We start from the raw sequence: 21,673 nt of genomic DNA, 5'->3' as shown, positions 1-21,673 counted from the left end.
ATTGTAGCTTCCCCACTTAATATTTTTTTGTGTGATATATAAATATTTCATAACATATTTTAATTTTTAATCAAAAACAAACCCTGAATTTTGTAATGTTAGTTACAAATCTAAAAAAAAAATGTTTAAAAAAAAATACTTTTGACATGCAAATGGTAATTTATTAATCACTAGTAGAAGCTTTGCTTCACCTTATAATCATTTAAATAAATATTTTACATTACATAATATCATACAACAAATAACAGATAATATAAATCAAGTTAATCATAACTTTGTAAGTTCGACATTTTACTAGGTACTAACATAAGCCCATTGTCAACTTTTTAGAGTATTACTATTCTGAAGAAGGTTTGTTGGTGGCATTGTAGCCGGGCCATGTCTTTTTCCAACTTCTCTTATAAAAGCTCCCTCCATCTGCCTTGCAACTTGGTCAAAAAATAAATTTGACAAATGTGAATGAAAGGCAGAACGAAATTCAAATGTTATTTGAAAATCCACTACACAGGACTGTTGTTCTCTTTTCAATCCTGGACTAAATCTCCATAGTGTCAGCAAGTGATGAAACAATCGCCCATCTTTACATTCAGCTTTAACTAGATATGGTTTCACTAATGTTACATAGGATGTATAACTCTCATTTATCGGTGGGAAACCAACAATAAGGTCTGCTTTGAGGTGATCAGATGTTTTTGTCAACACAACGGATTGTTTACACCATGGAACAAACTTATAATAATTCTCTACATCTGAGACAACCTCAAACATTTGTTCCATTGTATACCTGAAAATAATTAAATTTATGTTCAAACCGTTCGACTGTTTAAAATGAATGATCAATTATGATAATCAGTTAACATGTTCATATATGTCATCTGATGTTTGTGTTAATGTAAACCTTGTCACATTTAGTTAGTTTATATGTTTTATACATTAATTGATTTATAAGATAATTTTGATAAAACGATTATTATTATTATTTAGTACTGATACATTAAACTTTGTAAATTGCTCAAATATTAACCATCAAACACCAGATGAATTCATTCTGAGCTATTTATGGGTTATTGTATAGAATATATTCATTTTATATTGTTATCTTTTGTTTGAATAAGATAAATTTACTAGATCAACTGTACAAAGATTAAAAGTCATTTAAGAATAAACTAATATACTGAATGAACAGTTTTCTATAAAATGATGCATATTAAATTGTAATATTTACTAAATGTATTTTTGTGACATTGCTTATACACTAAAGAATATACCATAATACAGTTTTGCTTACCCAACTAACTGTCTCCCACAGTATTCTCGTTTTCGACTAGATTTAGGAAAATTGAATAATGTTCGTTTTTGATGCTGCGATGCACGGCAATGACAATCAATATTATTTACGTAATGACCCTGAAAACTGAAAGAAAGGTTTAAGTTAGATACATCCAATTGTAAAGTGTCGTAGTAAAAATGTCTAGTAAACAATAAAACATATTTTTGGAAAATTTACCCATTATTTTTTTGTAGGGAATATAATATTACTCGTCCCAGTGAATAATATTTCGAAAAATTCATTTTGATTGACATCGATTTATTTTTTCTTCAGCTATGCAATAATCATTTTATTATATCTACACATTATCATACATGGACAAACTATGTGATCTATCGCATCCTAACATTATAACATATTAAAATTATAAATTCATTTATTAAATGAACTAACATTACTTTAATAATTCAATTTATATTTGCACACAATTCGCAAATATTAGCTGCGAAATAAACTGTCATTAGCATTGACATTGACAAAATATGTGTTCTATGACAGTTAATATCCACAACTCCGATAATCAGCACAGATTATAGTACTACTAGTAATGTACTTGTTTCTCCCTGAATTACAGAGATTTAAAAGTAGAAGGAAGAGAAAAGTAGAGAATATTAATATCCCTAGCCAAGAAAAATACGATTTATTCTTTATATATCTTCAATCTTAAGTCTAAAAAAATATATCTAAAAGTTTTATACTTATATTATAATTAGCTAATAGATATACAGCCCTTCTTAATTTTATCAAAAAAGGTGAGTTGTCTCAAATGGTTGAAATGCGAATGGTTATTTTATGTTTTATCTCGGAATACTAAATACAATTTAACTTTTTTCTTTCTGGTCAATGTCAAAATGTCAAATGTCAATGCTATAAAACTCATTATGATCTGAAATAAATAAATAAAACTTTATTTTTACACGTATTATGTACCATTTAAATTTTCACTAAAATGTGAGTTTGTTGTACTTTCTTACAGATATTAATCACAGAGATGAGAGACCTGACAGCTGACATAGTAACAGTGAAGTGTCAATGTCAATCCTCAAGCTACATAGCGCATGTAAATATATTATTATTCATTTTATTTATTTACAAATTACAGAACAAATCACTCAAGATTATATTTATAATTAAAGAACTAAATTTTTTATATTGTTTTATATCTGAGTTTGCTTCAGTCAAATGGAGGAGGTGGAGACTTTTGATAACTATTATGAAATACTTCAGTGTGAAAGAAGTGCTACTGACGAAGAACTGAAAAAAAGTTATCAGCGTCTGGTCTTGGTATTCCATCCTGATAAGATAGATGGCTATAGTCATGGAGAAAACTTTCATCGTATTCAAAACGCTTGGTCAATTTTGAGAGATCCTCAAAAACGTAAACAATATGATGCTATGCTTGCTTGTTATGAAAGCAGTGACTTTTTACTGTTTAACACAGTGTCATTGACTGATATGGACTTTGATTCTTCCGAAAGTGTATATACGTATGTGTGCAGATGTAGCGGCATTTATTATTTAGAGGCAAATGAACTTATATCAACTAAAGTTATAATAAGCTGTAATGAATGTTCATTTTCCATTCTGGTTAATATTCCAGAGAACAGAATATAGAAATTATTTAATTAATTTAAACTTAAGAATTTTATCTTGTTAAAATAGTTGTTTTATACTTGATGCTGTAAAATAGCCTTATTTGTTAGTTCTATACCAAATGTGATAATAAAAAAAATATTTTTATATATACTAGCAACAATCATTTATTTTTTATTTAACCCAGAAGTAATTTTTTATATTATCTTCAATTCTTAATTGACTCATGACAAGATTACCCTTCAATGGGCCTTATTGTTTATATTTATAACAATATGGTGTGGTAATGTTACAATGTCATATTATGTTCTTGTAAAATTATGATTATGATACTTATTTTAATATAATGTAAACAGTTTCTTGTGCTACAAATATAAATAGTATAGTAAATATCTGACATACTTGCTGATTTATTTTAATATTGTTAGTTTCTACAGAGAATTTTTGACTTTGGATAGCATAATTTTTTTTTTCCCATCCAAACCTTTTAATAAGATTTTGTATGGCCAAGTGATAAGTATATAAGAATATAGAATGGACATGATTTTTCACTTCAATTTTACTTAATATTTTTGGGAAATATTAAGCAAGTAAAAAAGCCTGTAAGTATCTCACACATTCACTGGCAATCTCTAAATACTAAGATCTAGCTGTATTACTTCCAGATCTCCATCCACTTTCTTGATTATATTTTTTTATAATTGTTATTAATCTTATATGGATAAGATCTGATTGATAGGTATAGTTAATCAATAAGTACTGAAATTAGTTTTTTCTTTTGTTAAATATTCTAATGAAAAACAGCAGGCCGGTCTATGGATGAGATGACCACCACCCATGAATATTTTCAATAACACAAGAACTGCAAATAGTTACTGGATTTTGAGGGATCTGCATTTGAACAGTCCCATTATGGGTGGTTAAAGAGCTGATGTCAGTGATTTGTATATTTTTCAAGTTTCAAAGAATTTGAGGATGAAATACAACTAGGTAATTAATAAGAAAATAAGGTAATACATAAGAAATTGATTAATTCCATTTATTTCATGGTTAGGCTAGAACATAGATATATAATCATGACAAGGTAAATTTATCATAATCATGGTTAACTCATGTGAATGACTAAATTTAAATCTAAATTAAAATTTTGTACAGCAATTTAATTATAACTTAAAAGGTACAAGACAATTTTGATACAGCGATTTGAGAAAATAAATTATTACACTGAATGTCAATACATAAGAATGGTTTTAAAATTTTATTTATAACATGTAAAAGATCTAAGCTATCACATATGCAAATAGTAATTTCATAAGAACTTTTGTATTTTACAAAAATACTTTAGTGGCAAGAAATTAAAATAGAATACATCGATAAATTCATTTTTTAAATTCTATAGAGAGTGAAGATAGAGTGAGAGTTACATAAAACTTAATTAGCCAAAGTAACTAAAGCAATTTGCCATACTAAAATGTACAAACTGTAATTCTCTTCATTACCACCTCTTGTAATGTTCTCAAAACATAACAGGGTAGTAATCACTAGTTACATTTCATATGTAATATTACACATGCACTCTTTGAGATTACATAATTTAATTTACCAATTATTGGTATATTTGATACACAAATTATTTACATTATTGTGCACATTTTTGTACTTTAAAATAAGATTCACATAAATAATGCGAAATAAGTCCAATTAAACTGAAGTTTCCACTTAAAAACACTTGTGCTATTCAAATCTGGGACCACAATCTTGTCACTATTCGCACTATGAGCAAGCTCATATACATACACAATAAATATGTAACATTTAAATTAAAATACGGCGTTTTAACTGAAATGCAATCTGCCGCATTTGATATTTGATATCCTTTAGATTTAATTAGCATGTGGAAACGCAGCTAAAACAGTCTATTTTAACACACTCTTAAAGCACTTCCAGTGTTTATTTTTAAAGCCATTTTACAGTCCTCATCAGCAAAGTCTCACTTTGTTCACACATCTGTCCATGAAATTTTTCTTCCTCTTGGTTTGTGTTGTAGCATCTAAGGGTGCAGGTAGCGCCACCTGTGTGTGTTCATAGGAATCTACAGGGTTTTCGCAGACTGGACAAATGTATTTCCTGTCGAGATTTTCTTGTAATTCTTTTGTGTCTACATTATCACTACTTTCAGATAGTCTTTCGGGAACACTATATAAAGTTTTAACAGGCGAATTTGTTTTGGAGGTGCTGCTACTACTGCTTGGTGATTGATCACAACTTTGTGAGTTTGCTAAAGCTTTTTCTACTGATGACTGCCGGCTTCTTCTCGGTCTGTAAAAGAAGAGAACATTATTTATTTAATGTTATTTTATTAACTGCGATTAAATCACTATGTAATTACTGCGTTGATAGATCATACCTTACTGGTGGCAGAGTGTGTAACGTTTCTAGTCAATCTGCTTTATCGCTGCCTCTACTTTCGCTAGAGTGCATACGTTGGTAGTTAGGCGGACCGCGACCGATGGTAGCCGTGCCGGGCGTCGGCACGTCACCACGACTTCTCAGTGCACCTTCCAACCTATTAGCGAGGTTGGATTTACCGCGAAGGAAACTAAAAGAAAAAAGGACGATGTATCATAGCTGAATTAATACCATTCAAATTGATTATATATTTTGTATGTAATTTTATACAAATTTAATTATGCTAGCCATGAAACGTTTACATAGATTTTATATATAAGAGTTAAAATGTACCTCTCAAGTTTCTCAACACAGGCATCTTGATAGTCATGTATCCAGCGTACGCCATTGAAGTGACACACGGCACGCATATCTTCGGGTAACTCCTCGGGTTCTGGCCATTCAAAGTTGTCGATAATTGGTACAATATTGCACTGTGATTGCAACGCTGCCACTATCTCCTGCAAACATTTATACGTTGCTTTAATGACAATTGTAATAAAAATGTTATATACCTAATAACTATTTCAAATAACCTTACACTTACTACTAATTTCAAATTATATTTTACAAGCTTCTATTTAACTACATTGTGACTGGGTAAAAACTTGCAACTGTATTTAAAAAAGTTCCAAATAAAAATTCGGAATGAACATTTTGGCGATAGTTTACTTTTTTATCTTATATGTATTTTTAATTGATTTTTATTAGATATAATAATCTAAACAGTAACTTTAAAGTATTAAGAAAGCTTACCCGATGAACCCAGTCTTTTTGTTCTGTATCATGCTTGCACCTTTCAAGGGCATTTGGTGTAAGGACCAACAAAAAGTGTTTCGCTTGACGTATGCTTCGGAGTAGGTTGTTGTCGAATTTGCCCGCTTCTAACCTCTCGACGTCGATGAATACCGTAAAACCTCGCACTTGTAGGTGAACTTTTAACAAACTCGCCAGTTGAGAACCGTTTGACCGACGATAGCTTACAAACACGTCCAATTTCTTTTCCATGTTCTCTTCGCCTTTACTCAGCAAATTGTTTTCATATGCTGTGAATAACGTGTTTATTTTAAGGTACACAATTTACGAGCGGTGTCGTGTGTAGGTATTTTATAGGGGAACCATTATATGAGTTAACGTAAACAAAATAAAAGACGCAGACTTTGAATTCATAGCGAATGTGTCCCAATGAATGACGGTTGTACTCACCTCGTATTGCGTTTAGAATTCGGAGTCGATGTATACTATTAACTATCCGACATTCCACTTCTAGTTGTTCATCACTTAACCCTCGAATTGATTCTTTATCTACACCAGCATTTAACATTGAATATGTATAGATTGTGTATTCTGGACCAATGCCTTGTAAGAATTCATTTAAACTGCCCGTGTCACGTGAACTGTAGTCTGCCATTTTCTTTAATTGCTGAAGTTCTCTGGTGAATCTAAAAAAAAGAGAGAGAATGTCAGTAAAAAAGACTTTTATGAGTGAATGATGAATAGCAATAATTAAGAAATATTTGTATATTTTTCACCTTTTACGTTTGATTCCATTATGTAATCCAATGTCTTCTTTGAGATTGTCTTCAGTTATTTGTAATAATAAGTCTCCGTCCACTCGACTCTCGTAAAAGTTAGTGGCGTATTCGGAAAAACCTATTTGTTTCACCCATTCTCGTACATCTTCTATTGACCAGAGAGGAACTTGTTGTGACAGCTTGTGAGGAACTTCCTCTCCTATGAGCCTTAATGCTTGTGCAGCGTATTTGGATGCAACCGCATTAGGGCAACTGGCTACTTTTTTCAATGACTCTATAGCACCGATTTCCCTAAAGATTTCTGTATTGCCTTGCTGTTTCTTAATTCCGGCTTCCATACAAAAATGGAATGCAGCGAGGTTCCTAGCCTCTTCTCGTTTTGAACTCAGTACAGGAACTAACCTTTGCAGCCAGTTTTTACTCTGGCCGTGTGCATGTGCCAAATTAGATCGAGCAAACTCGGATGGATTATGTGTTGTAACGAATGGCTCTACTAGATCAAGAGTACCAGACTTTAGGACAGCGGCTTCTATTTCCTTATTCGCTACTAAAACAGCGATAGCTAAACATGCATAGTACTTAATATTATCATCATTGTGAAAAGCCAGAGGGAACAGCCACATCGGTACTGATCTCTTTATCATGGCTTCTTGATTTTCTGCACCACCATAAAGCGAAAGATTAGCAAGGGCGGTGGCACAATGTCGAAGAGTTTCAATGTCATTTTTCCTGCATTCGAATAAAACTGCGTCTAAGCCACCGAGCTTAATAACGTCGCTACAAGTGCCTTCACTATGTTTGAACAAGTGTTCTAAAATTCCAGTACCTATTCTTGCGTGATCTACGGAGTTTGCATGTTTTGTACATACACAAGCGACATTCACGACTTTTTCAAGTCCGTTTTCAACGACGTGAGCTCTGTTTTCTGTAGTAAGGCATTGTTCGAGAAGTTTAGCGGAGCAAAATTGTAAATCGGGATTATTTGATTCTAAGCAGTTGGCCATTAATATATCAAGACCACCAGAAGTTCGCAATGTATTGCATAAGGAGTAGCCCAATTCGTGTCCGTACGTCGGCACTGCCCATGCTCTTCTCAGCATTTCATTTAGTTTGTTAAAGTGTGTGCATGCGTTTTTTAAATCTATTTGATTGTTTTTTACAGCGGTTATAAATGCGTTCACACGGTGAGAATACTTTTGAATAGCTGTTTCGACATCTTTTTGGTTCGAACTAGCATCTAATTTGTCTAAATCTTCAAATGTTAAGTTTGATAAGTCTTCATCACCAGGCTTAACTGTTCCATTCAATAATTGACTCATCTGAAAACATGGTATATTATAGTTTTATTAGCAGTGTTTTGGTGAACTGACACCTACGTCACGCCATTGCAAATAATAGTTAACGTATACATGCAATTTCATATTTTTTTTATTTCCAACAATGAGGAATTCAATTCAATTGATATTCTAGATATCAACTAGAATAAATTTCTAGAATAGTAATATTTTATTCAAATACTTATACTGGCTCAATTTTCACTGAAAACAAACAGTCTACGGTAATTACGTAAATAATTCATACCATAATAAAAAGTAAAAAATACTATGTACCTGTGAGGACAACAGAGTTGATTTCGTAGTTAAGTTTTTGCTTGAAATGGTCATATTCGAGTGTGCGACACTTGAGTGTTCCTTGTGACTAAACATGCCACTTGATGTTACTGTTTGTCGAGCTTGTGATGAAGCCATTGCCTTCTTCTCTGCACTGAATGCCTCCGTTTGCAACCGTGAACTTGTTGCAGACATGTTGTTCGCTTCCTGAGCTGTTACTTCTCCAGCTTGTAATGATCGCTTCTCCTAAAAACACACGCATTTTATAATTTCAGTTAAAAATTATATCAACTGCGCTAAAAGTAAACTATTAAACTCTGGAAAGTTCTTATGTGTATAGCGATGCTTATCACTAAATCACTTTTCTTTTGGCACTTTACACTGATACGTTATACAAATATTTGATATTTACAGGAATTATAATGCGCAAGTTCGGCTTTAGGCGTCTTTTTGAAGACATATTGGTTTAAAATTTATAAATTAAATTCTGAATTCGGACGCAGTGAGTATTCGCTCGTCTCAAGATGAAAACTACTTTTAAATTCAAAAGTACTGCGCGTCATAGCTCGGATTGTGTGGTGATTCGTTTCTATTGGATATAGGCCAATCGCACGGCACTCGTGGGCATCCGATGATAATTTTAAAGTTTGTGTACAGACGTCACGTTTTAGAAGGTCGATGAGTAAAATATTCCGGGGAAACGGACTCTCACCGAAGGATAAAACGGCTTCGGGGGAAAGCGTGCAAGGACGCCTCTCTGCACCGGCCAAGGGGCCGAACCCCCTCCAATAGACATTCCGCTTCTAAATTTAAATGATTCTATTCGTGTACCGAAACGCGCATGCGCAATAATTGACTTCCGCGTGTGCTCGCACGCACGACGGTCAGACTCTAACTGAGACAAGCATGGTGCGGTAAACGCAGCGATAAGCGCTCGCAGATAAATGAGCTCACCGCCCTCGGCGAACCTCCTCGCCGCAGCATCCTAGCTGTCCACGCCACTATTCGCGCGGCCATGGTATACTTGACATTGATAACAAAAATCGATCGCAATAATTTTATTATTTATTAACATTTAAAATTTCATGTGTTTTCGAGGCAAGGAGCCGAAATCGACTGAGCCCGTTGACGGTGCGGTAGGGAGACGTCGCTTTAGACTATCGATCGAACGCCGCCAAGCGAGGTCGCGTCCTTCGGTCGCGCCTTGATGGCGGCTACAGAAAAGCCGGCACACACATTGTAAACGTATATTATTCCTTGCAAACGTAGGATATTATTGAAAAATATAGTTTTCAATAAAAAATAAATGCTTACCTGATGATATGCAGCATTTTGTTCCGCAGTTAACCCCTCAGCTTGTAAAAGTCTATGTGACGCTCCGGCAGCACTGCGTTCCGCGTATTGCATATCCCCATGTTGTAGCCGGCGCATCCTTGTACTGTTAGCCTCTGATTTTGATGCACTGTATCCGTCCGTAACAACTCGTGTAGAGCTCGCTGAAGTCATTCGAGCGGCACTGTATTTTAACTCGTTTGCGGCATTAGTCCCAACGGATGTAGCGTTACTTGCTAATAGACATTGCTTGTCAGGTGGCGGCGTGTCTGATTCTGGAAAGGTAACTAAAGGGCCATCTCCAGCCAAATCGCTCATGTCACTCATATCACCAATATCTCCCATTTCACTGAGATCTCTTATGTCAGAAATATGCCGTTCTTTTATATCGTCTTGATCTACTATGTTCTCCATCGAGCTTCTTAATCTGTGAGTAAGAAAAATCGAGTTAAATTGAAACGAAACCACTGAACAACAATTTAATTTCTTTAAAATGCGACGTTTTCAAAATGAACTTAATCTCTTTAATGTTCTTAAATTCGATTCTTCGAATAATCAGATTATTCAAATCGATCCCGCGAAACCGTACGTTGCTATTGTTTGTCGGCAGTAAACTACATACAAACGTGGAGCGGGGAAAACAGCGGGGGAGACTTGGCTTTGGGCCAAGGCCGCTCAGGTGAGCTAGAAACGGTGTTATCTTTAATAACCATTGACAGAACAATGAAAAACCTTATTACATAAAGAGAAATACGAAACTACAAGGCAGTTTTAATTACCTTTGTCCGAAATTTAAAGCGGAGTTGCTGAGTGTTTTCATTTCAGAAATTGAACTTTTTAGTTCTGTGAGGTCTGACTTCATGGAACTAGCACGCTGTGACGAGCTCTGCACCCTCTGACTCGTGACAGCGCTGCTTGAAGTTGTACTAGACACCATCTGAAATAAATAAATCAATTTTTGACATTGCTAAATCATAAATTTACAACTCACTGTCTTCTTATTTCGTTTGATTCCGACGAAAACATTCGATTAAAAATACCTTTATCAATGTATTTTTGTATAATCGTAAATGTGTTCAGTTTATATGGGTTATTTGCACAATATTTCACAAAAAACGGAAACACTGGGGCTGATAATACACTTCGTACACAGCCGTTATCTAGACAGGGACTGTTGAGTTCAGTGCCAATGCTACAGAAGTTCGTGCGGGCGTCACGCGTTTTGGCGCACTTGCGAGCAAGTTATAAAGCCAGTACTATGTCAGAACAAAAATAGACTTATCCAAAAATAAAAAATCTATTTTTGATATTTCATTTCAAAATATTTCGATTATTTATTAATAATAATGTAACATATATGATTCATCTTTTAGCTACCTAAATATTTTTTTTAAATAAACTTGTCTAAGGATGCGTTGATTAAAAATTTAAATTTTTAATGTTATTATATAGATACCTAATCTAACAGAAGTCAACAGTTTAGAGGAAATTAAGTTATAATTATATTACATCTGAGACTATTGTTTATTCACTTATTAGGAACCAAAACTAAATAATGTACATGGATGACAAAATCATAATTTTGAAATGACAGGGATGTCGTGATTGAGAAACAACACAATGATTCAGACCATGTGGGTGGGATGCATCAAAAGGCCTTGAACTTCGTAGCCAACGAATATGCAGAGGTGGTTGTTGCCGATTTGTCTAATATACCGGTTTTAAATATTACGATTTTTTTTGTCGGCGCGACGTACGACGTTTAGTCTAGCGCAAATGACATCGTGACTTTTAACAGTATTTGATAAAAACACCTTTTTAAAGATGTAACAAAGAGTACTATATTGAAGAAATAGTAAAATTACTTATCGATACAACGTCGAAAAGTCATAAGTGCGTGTTTTACGAACTTTTGCGTTGCAGTCCAGTAGCCTTAACACAAGATGATTACTGCTTCTTTATAAATTAAATATTTTGTATCTATAATTTAAATAACATAAAAAATGACACGATGGCTGACTTAGGAAGACCTTCGTCAAACACTATGCAGACGAAGCCGCGGTTTCAGCTAGTTCAAAATAAGTGTTATGTAAATCCAAAATTAACTGTACGAATGCAGATAAAAAAACAAACAATGCACGTTGATCAAGGACAAAGGTAATAGGATGGAATCAGGTACAAATTACTTAAACACATTAAAATAATGACGGGATTATTTCTTGTAAGGCTTACGGGTATTATTATTGTTTCAGTATAATTATAATAATCTATACGACGGTAATTAATAATTGCATTGCATTCCAAACAGCGCAATGAGACTACGAATTCACGATGTATTTATTTCCTAGTTTTATAAAAAGCTTCAATACCGTAAAACGTTTGCACGATTATAAAAAAAGTTACTTTCCGGGCCATAAAATAAATGTACAGAAAAATAAATTTCAGTTTTTTTCGTTTAATGAAATAAAAACAAATTAACAAACACACATGATTTTGTGATATTAGTGCGTAAATTATTTTCTGTAGAGAGCGTTTTAATTTAGTTTTGTGGTTTCGCGACATGGATTTTAATTTCTATAGCGCTTGGCTTTGTCTCTATGTCTCTTGTTTAAGTATCTGATATATTTTTATGCCGCAAATAGCTACGAAGTTTCCAAACGATATCAACTAATATGTGTTTAGTTTATTTTTAATGTCTCTTCTGGTGTAAACAGTAGGGTTGGCAACAAATGAATTGATAAATAGTAAATTATTATTTTTCTTTCAACATGATTATTATTTATTTTAATGATTAATAATATATCAGACGTGTTAGTTCTATTTTTTCAAAAGTTCTATTTTTAAATATATTTTTAATATCTTATCCGTGTTATCGAGATAATCCAATATTTATATTATTTTTAGTACTCTTGTTCATAAAATATACAATTATAGTAAACTTTAAAGTTGCGTGGGTGATATGAATGTGTATTACTCGCAGCAAATAGTTGTTAAAATGTTTAATATAATAATAATAACCCAATCTTTATTCAAACAGTTTACGTAATTTACAAAAACAAGTAATAAAACGTTAAACTGTAAGTACCAGTAACGTTCACTCAGTTAAAGTTAAATACGTTTCAATATTTGAGATAAATATCGTAATTGAAATTATTTTGAATTATATTTTTTAAAGGTATATTTAATGTTTAACAATACGTAATGTCCTACGTTACGCCATGTCGTGAGGTTTTTTCGTTTTGTGGCTCACTGCCAACACAGACACTGCGGGTACACGCACACGGAGCAATCATTACTAGTAGATTTATCGTAAACAGAATTCATGTTCGGGTTCGGTATAAATATATCGGTTTTCCAGTAATTAAGAAAGCGAACATTATTTTAATTTAACTTAGAAAATTATATTTTACAAATATTACAAATGCAATAGTATGTTATTTAAAATCAACTAAAATTTCGTATAAAAGTCGATTATCGTCGAATGAAACTTATATTTTATGTAACTTAAAGCGATTAGCGAAGCAGACGGTTATTAGCAGCTGGTATTCTGAAAAGCGAATACAGAATCGTTTGAAATTTACCAAATGATTGCTGATAATGTTATCATAATTTATTACTTCTTACAACAATTGATTTTCATGCTAATTCTAACACAAAGACATGTTAAAATCTTAATGATAATAACGGATACCGTTGACCTTGACGACGATAATTCCAAGTAGTTCTAACAATAGGTATACGCATCCCATATTGTTGCTCCGTGGAGCATTTGTTTTATTTTATTTATTTTTCTCGTAACTCGCGCTCGTCGAATTCAAAATAAACTGGCAATTTTATGAACCAACCGAGGCCGGAGCCGAAATAACCCGTGTTCTATATTTAAACATATACTAGCAAGCATTTCTATAACATATCAGATAAAAGGTCCTAAGACGTGAATTGATAAAAAATATTAAGTAACATACGTATATAGAATTATAAATAAATTATAGTAACGTATATAGCGTCTAATGTTGTCAGTAATTATTTCGTTGTTAGCTTATTTTTCTAAATTAGTCTTTAATGTACGTATTGCTCAAAGTATCGAGTTCGCCTTGATCTTTCCAACCTTAAATCATTTACATTGGATAAACAGGCTTAATGCAAGATTTCACGCTTGTCAAAACTAATCAAAATCAACGCTATAAATTATATTGTGATTGTTCCAGTGTTTGCGATGTGTTAACGATTTCTCGAGATATTTAACTTATACTAAATAGACAAAACAAAACGTTTATATTCGAATAGACTTTTAAAAATATGTATGTACTTTTGAATAGTTGAGCGTTATCATCGGTTAGGAATTTGGACTATACCGTGAAGAACCAACAAAAACGGAGTAGTTACTCTTTTTTTTTAAATTACCTAATAGAATATCATCATCATCAAATTCAGTCTGTATCAGTCCACAGCTGGACATAGGCCTCGAAGGCGCACCATTGAGCCCGATCATCGGCCCTTCTGATTCACTTTCTACCAGACACCTTCCGTATATAACGGCTCCACCGTGTCATAGGGCGTCCTAATTCTTTCAATCTTCTTTCAGTCCTAAGTCTTTTAATTTATATACTAAATCCAGTAATCATTAAACACATGAATAATACCGGAACTATGAAACAATTCTAAAAAAGAACACTGGTAGGAAGTTTACGTTATTCCTGAATGATAAATACAGGCTATAAATTATATTTATACACGAAGATGGGACGGATCGCTAGTATTACATGTATAGCAAATATTTCTCCTAAGCGCTCCTCCTATTGTAAAAGTTATATATACTCTATTTCAACCATAAGAGGAGCAAAGCTAAATAAACAACGTTTAACAGCAACTGGACGCGATATCGTTGGTCGAGAGCTTGATTAATATGTGACATTCACTATATTAATCATAAGTAGTGCACTAAACAGCTGAGTTATTAGCAAATCCCATGTTAATACATATACGTAAATCTAAGGTTTTTTTTATTTTTATTCCTACTTCGATTGGAATAAGCTATATATATTTATTTAGAAGATTTAGTTAAAACAAAAAATAATCTTCATATGTCTAATTAAATAAAATTTAAATTTAGCACCCAGAATAACCTGGTGTAAAATCCGAACTGTATAAGGCAAGTGAAAACATTTATCATTCTGTTAAAATGGCAATTACTTGTTGTTTTAAAGAGCTTGTGACCTGTGTGTTGAGAGTCTGGTTCTGGCGGGCGAGGCTGCTCTTCTTCAGGTTCTCCATCACAGATGCCAGGTCCTTGGCGCTGCCGTTGGACTTTAAACTGTTGCTGCCATCCAAGGAGAATTCTGGTATCTGAAAGAAAAATATATAGATGAATAAATTATCGGTCAGTGGGCACTGATTTATGTTTATAATAAGAAAAGGGTAAATCAAATTAGCCCCAATCTGGTCTGAAAAAAAGTCTGGTGGGACCTAATAAATAGTAACGCCGACAACGATGGCCCTTTATTTCTAAACGAGCTTTAAAGTGTGTGACCAAGTGTAGGCTACTCTTTGATCAATATAAATGAAGAACTTATGGTCTATATTTCTACAGATATGCTATATAATGTTATTCTAAATTATTTGCTTACGGAAATTGTATATTTTTATTGAAAAAAGGGTCTCCAATGAACTATATAGTTTTAGCCTACTCTACACTATAGGGGTAGGTACGGATTTATTTTTGCATAATTTAATAATATGACAATCACAATTTATCTGTTTTATCGTAATTGTATTGGTTTGATTAAAACCTGTTATCGAATTAAATAAAAAAAACAAATAATATACCGTTCTGGATAATGATATAAATGTTATCATTTATTGGCTGATAATATTTTATCCATATTAAGTATATAAAATATAAACTGGGAGAATTATTATCTTTGTAAAGTTATCTCAGTTTTTATAACCCAATTAGAAACAATAAAACCGACAGCACTGTTTTATAAAACATTGTAAAATTTCGCAATCTGATATGATAAATGTTGATTGTACGAGTATACAATAGATGTAACCTTCGCATCTACCTATATAAGAACTTTATTGCTTTCTGGGAATCTGTTTAGAATTCAGCGCAAGGACAATCAGCAGCACTTAGCGGACCGTTGATAGGGTCAAAGGAACCATTGGTATAATGTATAATCTATGCATGAGTCATCGGAGTCTCCAATAATTGTCTATCACAAACACAGCTCATGTATTTGAGTGTAGAACACTAGGAAACGCGCTTTGAATACTGATCGCCCCGCCTACAAAAGTCAACACTCCACACCGAGACTCGAAAACGCCAACGCAATCGAAATACGCCCGTCAACAGTCACTAAACAATGGCCCTTAATCAGAGGCATAACAAAAGACAGAAATGTGGAAACGATTAGATCGGATCGTGGTTTCGTCGTAATCTTAATCAATCAAATCGAGCGAATCTTACAGAATTGAAATATATTTGAAGCGACGTAATTCTATTATCGATTTTACAATTCTAAAGATAATGTAATAATGCTTTAATTGGTTTATGACAACATCACTGATTGCATGTACGGAGAATCCGTTGAAGATGCGCGTGACGCGGCCTGACGTGTTCAGCTGATGTCATAGCTCGCGGAGCGCCGGCGGCAGAGCGACGTCATCGCTATACGAAACTATTAATATGTATAATAAAAATGTAACAGAGTTATGTATCAAGTGTTTACTGAAATGATTAATCGTTATGAACATTATTTGATGCGAACATTAAACGTATCATTATTATAGTCAGTGCAACAAGTTGACACAATGATCTTTATATTTCTTAGAATAATGATTAAACTAGTTTCGTAATAATTAATTATACTATCGTAGATATAGAATAATTAGATATATAACTACAAATACGAGTCACCCAGGCGCAATGGTATAGAGTCGTAAGTTCAAAACATCTATACACACATTCACATCTACTCCTGTTATGTAAAGTCTAAAACCTTTTGTAGAGAAATACGTGCTCAGTATGAAAACTATTTGAGTTTTCATAGCTTCTATGAAAGCAATATATCACTTATAAATTGCATAACAATTTGTATTTTCACATCACGAATGATATGTTATCGAATGTTTTATTTTTTACTGTAACTATTTTCTCAATTTTTATATTATAAGATCCGGTGCGAAACGCTTATCATATAAAGTCATATAGACACGATTACATAATGATTTCATTGATAACTTTGCTTATGCCCTGAGTCAAGGATGAGTAATACATGTCGAAGCAAAAAAGACGAGATCTCCGTCAAAACAGGTCAATTGTGGTGATCGTGACTCATATTTCTTAGTATCGTCGTCACAATTCCAGATACGAAGCATAGGTTACGTTAGGGCACGTCATAAGCATCATATTGCTGTGATCATATGTTGTAATACAATTGTCATTTTTCAATTACCATTGTTAAACGAAGGATGTCATGAGTTTGACGTCAATGTCTGTATTTTTGTGTGACTGATCGTAGCTACCGAGCGTATTGAACTAATTTGATAATAATAATAGTTCTTAACAAAACTAGATAATATATTACATCTGGTCAGCTGTTTCAAGGCCATCAGCTCCTCTTGTAATTGTTGAAGGTATTCGTTTTTATTAAATGTAATATTAATAATGTTACTGTTCCAAAATATAATGTTTAATAACGTGGTTACCTATATTTCTGTAATCTTCTAAACATCTTATATATTAATAGCGTTGTCCCAGTGATTATGGGACAATAGCTGCACGTAAAAATTCGGTTATGGTCTCATTTTGAAGAGCAGGAAATTAAAGAAGATTCTTAATTTCAATTTACTAAATTGTTACTATTTAACAAATAATTAATTTTAAAGAGTTTTACAAACGTACTGGCCGGTTAGAGAGCACTACTACGGGCTGTGTATGAAAAAAAAAAAAAGAATAACGTAAACCAAATTAAAGTAAATTGCTTTCGACAAACTGCAATTCTAACTGAATATAATACGTTGGTACTATTTGACATTAAAAAAATAATTTAAATAAAGTTTTATAATTTTGGCGCCAAGTATAATTGCGTCACTTGCACATAAAACCTGTCATAGGTTGCGAAATTCCAAAAAAATCTTTTGTAAAAAGACCCACTAGTTGTAATATATATGTAAAAAACTTTTTATTGGAACTAAGATGTTATATTCTTTTTGGGTGTAGTTACACTGGAAACCGGAAGACAATAATGCTAAGTATTGCTGTTTGGCGGTAGAATATGTGATGAATGGGATTTACCTACAAAGGACGTTATGGGGCTACACAGTCGTAACCAAAACCATCGGATATCTGAAATAAAAATCTATCAAAACTTTAATCGAATCCGATAAAAAATATATTTATTATAATTTTAAATTTGCATTGTGTTATACTTATAGAGTGTGGGTAATTGTTTTCATTCTGTGGTTGAACATAATACCGTTTAATATATAAAACAATAGCCTACAAATAAATTCATATTGTTACATAGTAAATAATCAATTATTCGTAACTGAATTTATCCGAATCAATTGCATAATACGAAATAATTTCGTATCCGTAACCGTATCTGAGACCGTTTAAATATTATTCATATATCCGTATGACATTCAATAACATCCCGGTATCTACCCAGAAGGGCTGGCATAACGACCTACCACATACATATTATGTAACAATTAAATATTAAATTGAATGATGTTCACCTCATGTATTTACAAGTTCGTTTGTACCTAACGATGATGTTAAGCAATTATGGGAAAAAATATAGTCATTCCAGAGGTTACATAACAATAAACTAAACGTTATAAAATCTTGATATGAATGTATGTTTAGACTTAAAAATACAGACTTGGTATCTTTGAAGATTATGGTAAGCTTATGGTATGTGACCAAGGTGCGAAATCGAAATAATTCTATGTGGGTGTAGCCTGCCTTATACAGCGTTAAAATAAATAGCTAGTATATTACATGAATATGCTTTTTGTAACAACACCGAAGATTGGGATTTAAGAGGAATTCTAAAGACCACTGGTTCAAGTCTAGGATACAATTTAGTATTAGCTATCATATCTACACTATAACCTATCTATCTATCTATCGATCAGATATCTGCTCTTAGAAAATAATAATACGAATTTGAAAAATCAGCGATTTATATTCCTGTAAATTATGGCTAAAAATAAATTAATTATTGAAAACATACATATAATTTAAGTTAATTATCTTTAGTAAACAAAATTATGTTTGTTCTCTATGCGTCCTATACATACGATAGAGATGAAAACTTGAGGTGTTCGGTATAGGAAAGCGAATGCCATGGGAAAAAAAATAACCAAAGTAATTAAAATGTGTTATGTAATCCTTAAAAGTTATAGTCTAGTTTATGACAAAATGATTATTATTTATTTAAATTTAAAATATATATAATAGCAATGCGATATTTTATGCAAAATAAATTTGAGTAAAGCTTTTTTGGCTGTCTCATATAACAGCTATAAGTAACATTTTGTACGTTGCGCAGAACTCGTGCGGGTCGTATTTCGACCTATATTTCTAAATTAATAAATCATTCGATTTGAACAATTTATTTAATAATTTATTTCGATTAGAATAAGTTATACAAATCGATGATGAAGTGAACTCTATTCGAATTTCGTTACATTTAACGTGGATCAATTAATCATCTTTTATTTATTAATTTTAAAATTGTTTATTTAAGATGTGATTAATTCATTAAAAACTTTGGACCCTCTCTATCATTTATCGTAATAATATTGTACTTAATACATTAAGAAGAAGAAAACATATTTATTTAATTAAAGTCGACAACGATTAACTCTACAATCGCCTTTATTTAAACATTCGAAACCCTAAAGCAAATATTTATTAGTTAAATTATATACAGACGATAAAAGAATAAGCACACACATATTTTGTTATTAGTGACGTCAAAATAATTAAATCTTGCCAGTGCGTTGCCAAGCATGATATTGAAATTGCCATCTCTCTCCCAATAACTTATTTCCTATTTTTTCATACTTTGGTGTGCAATGAAGTATATTTGATTACCTAATTATGCCTATTATATTCTAAAGCGATATAAACTTTATATGATTGCGAATTTATGACAGGAGATACAGTAACAAAATTTAAATACAGGCTTAATCGGTCTAATCTTTAAGTAACTATGTTATACCGATATGTTTATTAGACACTTGGGTCTCAACCAAAGGTTACGACTTTCAACCGACCAAGCGTTGATTTTTCATGTGCTTTATTATAGTATTATATTATTATTTGTAATTCATGTTTAGCGTTGAAGATATTACGAGGAAACAATGCGTAAGCATGTATCGGACTAAATTCTACCATTAGTATTTCCACCCACCGTAGTGAAAGAGCAGACTGTAATCCTTATCCTTAAGTTGTAGTGGACGCATTGTACCAGTATATTTACTACTACAATTTATTCTGCACAATCATAACTTATTTGTAAATATGATTTATTTGTAATAAAAATGAAATCTTCAAAAAAATTGTATTATGACTACAATTATTTCCAACTGCTGATATCATTTGAATTGTTTTAATAAGAATCAATTGTGATAATCCGAATACCAAATATAGGATGAGTTATATTATTCGTAATAAAGGAAGTACTTCAGAACGAAAGTGTTTGCATCGGATAATATTTCATTATCGATATGTATGGCCAACAACTGCATTTATCGTAAATAATAGTACATAGATAACAAAATTCCAAAGCGACTGCATTCAATAGAAATTTTACCGTTCACTGTGAGGACCTAAAAGAATTCCGATGTTGACAATCAGAACATTAATAAAATGTAGAAAACGACCTAAAAGACAAATAAGACGATGCCTATTCTCCTCATGCGGAGAGTGCTTATTTCTTGGCAGAGCTTTCACAGCTGCAGCCATTCTCTGCATATCCATTTGCACGTTTAGGTGGACCTTATTTAACTTAATATAGAGATTATATTTGCTTGTAGTTTGAGATGCAATAAGCATGGCGATATTCTAGGTTAGTGCCAGATGCACTATGTAGTCATGCAGGGACATTGTTGATGGAGGTCAGTTTTGCATGCACAATAAACGCAACTGCGATGAGCGTATCGCTGTTATATAATTGTTGAATACAAATTGTCACGATGTACTATACTTGCAATGTTTCAATTTATTATAAAATAAAATTTAAGTGGTTATTTACACCAAATATATCGGTCGAAACAGTAAAGTTTTATATAACACAACGCAGTCGTAAACTTAATTTAATAAGCGGAACAACAGGTCCTTTGATTTAGCATTTATTAACATACATTCTATTGCAAATAAGATTATATATATTTTAATTTGTACGATAATATTATATGATAGGGTACGGTATCATTTTTATGTATCGTCCTAAGCACATATTAAAATCCCATAGTGTGTAAGCAAGAAATTCATTGCATATGCCGGGTGTATTTTAAATTTACTCGTCTCTTGCTATTTTTATAAACTACCTATAACCAAAATAGAAAAAGTTACAAGAGTAGACACCGGCGTCAGTTCCTTCACAAGTATTTGGAAGGGTTTTCCTTTAAGTCATAAAGCGATAAAGTCTGTGTAAAATTAACGCGATTACAATTCATTTTAAATTCCAATGTCCAAGTAGAGTTTGTTTTCATTATGCCCATGATATTTTATCGCAAATCGCTTGCACTAATTACACTTTATAAACAACGTTTAACATAATCAGTAAGGGAATTTTACTCAATAC

General features: G+C 32.4%; 2 protein-coding genes across 11 annotated transcripts in view; both read right to left on the bottom strand.

Annotated features, from left to right (window-relative positions):
* Positions 1 to 139: 139 nt before the first annotated feature.
* LOC113399920 (coenzyme Q-binding protein COQ10 homolog B, mitochondrial) lies at positions 140 to 1,814 on the bottom strand. Its single transcript, XM_026639197.2, has 3 exons — positions 1,508 to 1,814; positions 1,289 to 1,414; positions 140 to 784 (listed from the first exon to the last, which is right to left on the bottom strand). The coding sequence occupies exons 1-3, from the start codon at positions 1,582 to 1,584 to the stop codon at positions 319 to 321; spliced, it is 669 nt and encodes a 222-aa protein (XP_026494982.2). The 5' UTR covers positions 1,585 to 1,814; the 3' UTR covers positions 140 to 318.
* Positions 1,815 to 3,980: 2,166 nt separating this feature from the next.
* Sarm (Sterile alpha and Armadillo motif) overlaps positions 3,981 to 21,673 on the bottom strand; it is a 74,702-nt gene continuing 57,009 nt past the window's right edge. For 6 of the 10 annotated variants that reach the window (XM_026639584.2, XM_026639586.2, XM_064215657.1 and 3 more), the window contains 10 exons: positions 15,042 to 15,194; positions 10,628 to 10,785; positions 9,831 to 10,275; positions 8,517 to 8,762; positions 6,904 to 8,225; positions 6,578 to 6,813; positions 6,128 to 6,417; positions 5,666 to 5,832; positions 5,331 to 5,522; positions 3,981 to 5,242 (listed from right to left, as the gene is read on the bottom strand). In XM_026639584.2, the coding sequence (XP_026495369.2) occupies positions 5,363 to 5,522; positions 5,666 to 5,832; positions 6,128 to 6,417; positions 6,578 to 6,813; positions 6,904 to 8,225; positions 8,517 to 8,762; positions 9,831 to 10,275; positions 10,628 to 10,785; positions 15,042 to 15,194 (3,177 nt within the window). In that variant the 3' untranslated portion in view covers positions 3,981 to 5,242; positions 5,331 to 5,362. The remainder of the gene's footprint in view (positions 5,243 to 5,330; positions 5,523 to 5,665; positions 5,833 to 6,127; positions 6,418 to 6,577; positions 6,814 to 6,903; positions 8,226 to 8,516; positions 8,763 to 9,830; positions 10,276 to 10,627; positions 10,786 to 15,041; positions 15,195 to 21,673) is intronic. The other 4 variants (XM_026639585.2, XM_026639588.2, XM_026639590.2 and 1 more) reach the window with 1 other exon arrangement.

The sequence above is a fragment of the Vanessa tameamea genome, chromosome 8 (assembly GCF_037043105.1).
Source record: "Vanessa tameamea isolate UH-Manoa-2023 chromosome 8, ilVanTame1 primary haplotype, whole genome shotgun sequence".
NCBI classification, from domain to species: domain Eukaryota; kingdom Metazoa; phylum Arthropoda; class Insecta; order Lepidoptera; family Nymphalidae; genus Vanessa; species Vanessa tameamea.
Note: the sequence above shows the minus strand (reverse complement) of the source record. Positions and strands in the feature narration are given on the sequence as shown.